General features: G+C 44.1%; 1 protein-coding gene across 1 annotated transcript; it reads right to left on the reverse strand.

Moving 5' to 3' along the window:
- Positions 1-582: 582 nt before the first annotated feature.
- Positions 583-5,761, reverse strand: LOC120325227 (the record flags this gene model as incomplete). Its single annotated transcript, XM_039390959.1, is given in 4 exon segments — positions 583-3,482; positions 3,485-3,637; positions 4,601-5,212; positions 5,609-5,761. Coding segments are annotated over 4 exon segments (3,818 nt in total), but the record flags the coding sequence as incomplete, so codon positions are not given.
- Between the last annotated feature and the right edge of the window lie 1,562 nt (positions 5,762-7,323).

A 7,323-nucleotide genomic window follows, 5' to 3' on the forward strand; every position in this document is an offset into this window, starting at 1 on the left:
TAGAAATATTCAGCCACCCTTTACCTCCTTTACTATTTGACCACCAGCTAACTCCTTGACTTTGTGATTCCCAAGATTGATTTGCCACATTTAATTTCCACCACTTTACTTTAACTGATTTTCGACAATCATCAAATTGGAAGGTACAATTGATTTTTAAAGGAGGACCATCCCACATGTCTGATTGTTTCCTAGTGGGTAAAACTCGCACTTTGGTCACCGTCTTCTGAGTCGTGTTTATTGTCTGTATTTCTATATGTCCATAATCAAAACTTTCCCAAATCCAAACTACACACATATATGTCCCTTCCATAGCTTTGTACACTTTGGGTACCTGCAGAACGGTGTAACCTTTTTGTTGTGTAGCATCCCAAACTGTTGTCACTCCTTCTGTCATAATTTGGTCTTGATCTCTCCATCTCCACTTGACATGGATATCTCTTAATTCAGCTCCCTGGTCATCTGAAAATAGACAAGTTAAGTTTACATCAGTGTGTTCTGGTACAAATAAATAAGGATCTGGGGTCTCAATTCTCACGGTGGTTTCTGCTAAACTTATCAACCCCAGGAACACTATGATCCTCAATGGTTGGCTCGAAATACCATTCTTGTGGGTGAGAGAGGTTCTACCGACCACGAAACTGGAACTTTCTTGACCCGAGTATAATGGATCCAGCTGTCGATTCCTTCGACTTTTACTGCGGTGTAGGTCGTCATTATCACCTGGTGAGGACCGTCCCATGTTTCTTTCAGCGGCTCCACCGACCAGTTTCTCACGTAGACATGATCTCCCGGAGAAATGTCGTGCACTGGATTCTCCAGGGGCAGAGGTCGATTCCACTGCAATGCTCCTCTGAGGGCTGTGAGAGTCTTATTTAAAGATAACACATAATTAAACACTGCTTGATCACCTACTATATGAGGATCCCCTTGGTAAGTAGCTGCATGATAAGGTTTGCCATATAATATTTCATATGGACTTACTCCTATTCTCTCCCTTGGTTTGATCCTAATTCTCAACAAGGCAATGGATACTGCTTGGGGCCACGGAATCTTTGCCTCCTGACAAATTTTCTTCAATTGACCTTTCAATGTCTGATTCATCCTTTCAACTTGTCCACTAGACTGTGGTCTCCATGGTGTATGGAGATTCCATGTTATCCCTAATACAACTGACCCATCTTGTACTATTCCTGCTATAAAGTGCGGTCCTCGATCAGAGGACAACCCTAGGGGAACTCCAAATCTTGGGATGATTTCCCTCAAGAGAGTTTTTACCACTTCCTTTGCTTGATTAGTCCTACAGGGAAAAGCCTCAGGCCATCCTGAAAAGGTGCAGACATATACTAACAAATACTTATAGGATTGGGCTTTAGGCAACTCAGAAAAATCTACTTGCCAGTAATCTCCCGGTAACTGACCTATCTGTAATTTTCCCATCTGCACCTGCTTCCTGACTACTGGGTTATTCTTTATGCACATAGGACACATTGCATTTACCCTTTTTGCCAATGTTAACATCTGGTTTGAGAGAACCTCATTTTTCAAAAATTTTACCAATGCTTCTGCACCCCAGTGGCACTTATTGTGTTCTGCTTCAAGCACTGCTTTCATTATTCTGACAGGTGGAATCACTTGTCCTATGGGGGAAATGTACCACCCTTTAACATTTTTCTTTGCATTTGTCATTTGAGCTAATTTCTCATCTTCCTGTGAATAATGTGGTTTTTCTTCCATATATGGTATTGCTGGATTATTTCGAACAGGCAAAAGAACCATCTGAGTCCATACTTCTCTTGCGGCCTGCTTAGCCGCTTGGTCCGCCTGTCGATTACCTCGAAATTCTCGTCCGGGATCTCTCTGATGTCCTTTTACATGCATTATTGCCACTGCTGAGGGCTTGTGTATTGCCTCTAGCAATTGTAAAATTTCTTCCCGATGTTTAATCATTGTCCCTTGAGAAGTAAGAAGTCCTCTCTCTTTCCAGAGTGCTCCGTGAACATGAACTACCCCAAAAGCATATTTGGAGTCAGTCCATATGTTAACTCTCTTTCCTTGGCTTAATATTAAAGCTCTCACCAATGCCCATATTTCGGCCTTTTGTGCAGACGTACCTGGGGGTAGTGCATTTGCTTCTATCACTTCTTGTTCAGTGACCACTGCATACCCAGCATACCTGGTACCGTTCTCCACAAAGCTAGATCCATCAGTGAACAATTCCCAGTCAGGATCTGTCAATGGCTCGTCCTTCAAGTCTCTTCTGCTCGCGTAGACTTGTTCAATGGTCTCTACACAGTCATGCTCCAGAATACCTTCTTCCTGTGTAGACCTAAGGAATTCTGCTGGGTTGAGATGGTTAGTGATTTTCAGTTCAACATCATCTTGTTCTCTCAACAAAGCTTGATACTGTAACATACGGCTAGATGAGAGCCAATGCCCCCCTTTTTGTTCCAAGACTGCTATGACCATGTGGGGTACGTACACTACCATGTGTTTTCCCAGAGTCAATTTTCGTGCTTCTTGTATTAAAATAACCGTTGCTGCCACAGCTCTGAGACACCCTGGCCATCCCCCACTTACTGCGTCTAGCCGTTTGGAGAAATATCCAACCGGTCTTTTCCAGGATCCTAGACGCTGAGTGAGGACTCCTAAAGCCATTCGTTGTCTCTCGCAGACATAGAGCTGAAACTCCTTGGTTGGGTCCGGCAGTCCCAGGGCAGGTGCTTCCTGGAGGGCTCTCTTCAATTCCTGGAACGCTTTCTCTTGCTTCGTCCCCCAGGTCAGCTTGGGCTCCTTTGCTGCTTCATATAAGGGTCTGGCAATTAGTCCAAAGTTGGGAATCCACAGTCTGCACCATCCGACCATTCCTAAAAAAGATCTCAGTTCCTGATTATTTCGGGGCACAGGAATAGCACATATTGCTTGAACCCTATTTGTTCCTAAGCGTCGGGTTCCTTGGGAGATTTCACATCCTAGATAAATAACTTTCTGTTTTACTAGTTGTGCTTTTTCTTTTGAGACTCGGTAGCCTGCTTGTCCCAGCATGTTTAACAGTTCAATGGTTAATTGACGACAGAGTCCCTGCTCTGTATTTCTCAAAAAGATGTCATCAACATATTGAAGTATTATATATGAAAAAGGAGATTCTTTTACCTGAGTAGTCTTCCATTCTTCAAGTTCCTTTGCTAACTGATTACCAAATATCGTGGGTGAGCATTTGAATCCTTGTGGTAATCGAGTCCAAGTAAGCTGTCACTTCCGTCCAGTCTCTGGGTTCTCCCATTCAAAGGCAAAGATTTTCCAACTTTCCCGTGCCAGTGGTATGCAGAAGAAGGCATCCTTTAGATCAATCACTGTAAACCACTGAAATCTCTCAGAAACAGATGTTAACAAGGTGTAAGGGTTAGCTACAACCGGGTGGATATCTTTTGTGATGAGGTTTACTGCTCTAAAGTCTTGCACTAACCTATACTTACCATTTTGCTTTTTATCGGAAAAATGGGAGTATTAAACTCTGACTCACATTCTTTTAATATCCCTAAAATTAAAAACTGTGTGATCATAGGAGCTATTCCTTTCCTGGCTTCTAAACTAATTGGGTATTGTCGCACTCTAACGGGTTGTGCTCCTTCTTTCTCTTAAAGAAAACAAGTAAATATCTTCACTGGCTTCTAACCATATATCGGCATAAAAACTCTCCTCTGGGCAAAAGGGTTTTTATTGCTAACATACCAAATTAAAAGTTCACAGACCCAATTCTTAAAAGTACCATATATGGGCCAGTAAGTATTATTTCCTATTCTTCTACCTCCCCACACTTCAATACAATACTTAATCATTTTCTCCTTTGATCTTCTATAAGTGCTGGAATAACAACTCCGGTTCTCTAAGAGGTTCCCAAGGGACTTTCAGGGGGAATCCTCAGCGTCCTAGCCTCAAAGTCACCTTTTACTAATCTTCTTATCAGAGGGCTATTTGTAATCTCTCTCTGAGGTTCCTCTTTTTTTTTTTTACTACTTTTAACTTCATTCAGAGGTTCCTCTTTTAACTTCTCTAAAAAGGCTGAAAGAGATTCTCCCCTATTCCGTCCCACCGAGCACAGCCCTGACCAGTCCAGCGTCCCTGGTATCTCACTTTGCACTCCCTCCACCAACAATTCTCGGTAAATTCTCAACTTTCTACAATCTCCAGACACATTTGGATCTCACCCGGGATCCTCCCGCGGCACAAAATCATCCACTGCTCCCCCCGCCGCCCGGGACAGAGTTCGCATTCTTTCTTTCGCTCTTTCCACCATCACTCTTAATACCATTTCTTTTTCAGTTGAATCTAGAATTGTATCTAACAATACCTGTAAATCATTCCAGTCTAGATTTTGAGTTTTTCTAACCATTTTTATAATACAAGTCACCTGCTCCGGATTTTCTCTGTATGACCCAGCTGACTGTTTCCAAATTAATATATCATTAGGTAAAAAAAGAAACTTTCATCATGACTTTTCCCCCGTCCGCTCCAACTGCTTCCCGCGAAGGGACCATTAATCTCGGGGGTGAAAGCGAAACTTCCCTCAACTTTCCCCCCCCCCGCCATCTTTCTCTACTCCTCCCTCGTTCTCTTCGTGCTCTCCGCGTTCGTTCAGCTAAAGGAGTTCTATCAAAATCACATTCTCCCTTTCTCTTTTCTTCCTCATCCGAGGACGATTCTAGCGGGGGCATGGTGGGTGACTGTGCCCTCACACGTGAAGGGAGACTATCTCTCGGGGGCGCACTTGGAGTTATGCTGGGGGAGACTAACAAAGACACATCCTCCTCTGGTTCTGAAAACCGTAATTTCCGCTCATATTTATCATCCAATCCTTTCAATATCATTATACTCCGCTCTTGACATTCTTTACATTTATCATCTAATTCTTTCAAAATCAACATACCACATTCTTTTTGCCATTCAGTCTTACGTTTTAAATAATAAAACAAGTCTAGATACGGTATTTCATCCCACTTCTCATTCTCTCGTAAATATCGCATCAAAGGGGTTATAATTTCCAAAGTCAATGAACCATTTCTAGGCCACTGCATTCCTTCTGTCTCATATTGAGGCCATACATTATTACAGTAATCAATCAATTGTTTCTTGTTTAACTCTTGTCCAAAATTTCCCTCCTTCCAATGTTTTAACAAGCAACCAAGCGGAGAATCGCTAGGGATATCTTTTTCTGCACAAGATAATGCTCTAAAAGTTTTAAACGGCATCATACCGGCTCACACATACACCGTAATGTGAATTCCTCAAATTCACAATACACCACAATGTGAATTCCTCAAATTCACAATACCACAATCATACAAAACAATACGTTTAACGACCAGCACGACAACACAACAACATAAACCAAGTACATATTCCAATACCAAAACCAAAACCAACTCGCCGATTCTCCCTCTGAGTGGCGAGTGCTGGTACAGCGCGGCTTTCGCTACGTCTTACGACCAGCGCCTAGGCTTCCCAACCAAGGTACCTTTAGCCCAACCCAGCGGGTAACTCACGGTCCCGTCTTATAGGCAGGCTCCCAACCAACAAACCTAAAAGAATAAAGCACCTCCGGGCTTACCTGGATGGGTTGTCCGGCAGGTGCGGGGTCGGGCACGGGTCGATGTCTCCCCAGAAATCACCTGGTTGCCGGCGTGGAGTAGATCAGCTCGTGAGCCGCCCCAGCTACCCCCGGAGTCCCCAGTCTGGGTCGCCAGAAAACTGTTGCCCGTAACTAAAAGAAACACAAACCAACAGAGTGCCGGTTTATGCGGTGCTTTATTCGGGGCCCCGGGAACCTGAGGACTAGCGTCCAAAGTCAGGATTCCGAAGACCCTCATTTTCAGTTCAGCTTTTATACAGAAACAAGTTTACGTGCAGTTTCCACGGCAAAACAGTTACAGTTTCCACAGCAAACCAGGTGCAGTTGCAAACAAGCTCATACTTCATACTGATAACAATTAATAATCATCTACTCCAATCATAAATCTGCTTAAGTTGTCTTATCCCTAGAAACTGTTTAACAGACCTTAACCTCATCCTAGGTAACAAATCGTTGCATACATGCCTGACTAGATCTTTTGATTATGGTTTCCACTTCACACACAAACAAAGTTGCTTTCTAGGCCTACTCTTCTACTAAGCCTTAGCCATTCTACTACTAATTTAAATTGCTGTGCAACAGCAGCGCAGGGCTGAAAAAGGGAATAGCAGCTCTTTCCACCAGGAAAAAAAGGCTGGAAGCTTTGGCTTTGAGGTGCAGTTGTTGGGGCAGCCTGGGCACTTCTGGGGTAGCAAGAGCTTTCTGTGGTGGCACCTTTTGTCTGGCAGGAATCTTCATTTGCATTGAATTTTTCAGGAGGTGGGACCGGTCATTGCAGCGCAGGGCTGAAAAAAGGGAACAGCAGCTCTTTCCACCAGGAAAAAAAGGCTGGAAGCTTTGGCTTTGAGGTGCAGTTGTTGGGGCAGCCTAAACGCTTCTTGGACAGGAAGAGTTTTCTGTGGTGGCACCTTTTGTCTGACAGGAATCTTTATTTGGATTCAAGTTTTCAGGAGGTGGGACCGGCCATTGCAGCGCAGGGCTGAAAAATGGAACAGCAGCTCTTTCCCTAAGGAAAAAAGTCTGGATCCTCTGGCTTCAGGTACAGTTGTTGGGGCAGCCTGGGAACTTCTTGGGAAGGAAGAATTTTCTGTGGTGGCACCTTTTGTCTGGCAGGAATCTTCTGTTGGATTTAATTCTTCAAAAGGTGGGACAGGCCATTGAATCACAGGCCTGAAAAAAGGGAACAGCAGCTCTTTCCACTTTTTCCACCAGGAAAAAAGCGGAAACTTGCTGTCAGGTGTGGATTGGGTTTGCAGCCGGGGAAATTCTTGGGCAGCAAGAACGCTTTCGGTGGTGAGCACGGTTGGCTGGCATGAATCGTCATTTGGATTCAGTTTTTCAGAGTGGGACAGGCCATTGCAGCGCAGGGGTGAAAAAAGGGAACAGCAGCTCTTTCCACCAGGAAAAAAAGGCTGGAAGCTTTGGCTTCAGGTGCAGTTATTGGGCCATCCTGTGCACTTCTTGGCCAGGAAGAACTTTCTGTGGTGGCACCTTTTGTCTGGCAGGAATCTTCATTTAAATTCCATTTTCCAGGAGGTGGGACCAGTCATTGCAGAGCAGGGCTGAAAAAGAGAACAGCAGCTCTTTCCCTAAGGAAAAAAAAACTGGAAGCTTTGGCTTCAGGTGTAATTGGTGGGGCAGCCTGGGCACTTCTTGGGCAGCAAGACCTTTCTGTGGTGGCACCTTTTGTCTGG

The sequence above is a fragment of the Pipra filicauda genome, unplaced genomic scaffold (assembly GCF_003945595.2).
Source record: "Pipra filicauda isolate LSUMZ 115617 unplaced genomic scaffold, ASM394559v2 scaffold890_size58122_pilon, whole genome shotgun sequence".
Taxonomy (NCBI): Eukaryota; Metazoa; Chordata; class Aves; order Passeriformes; family Pipridae; genus Pipra; species Pipra filicauda.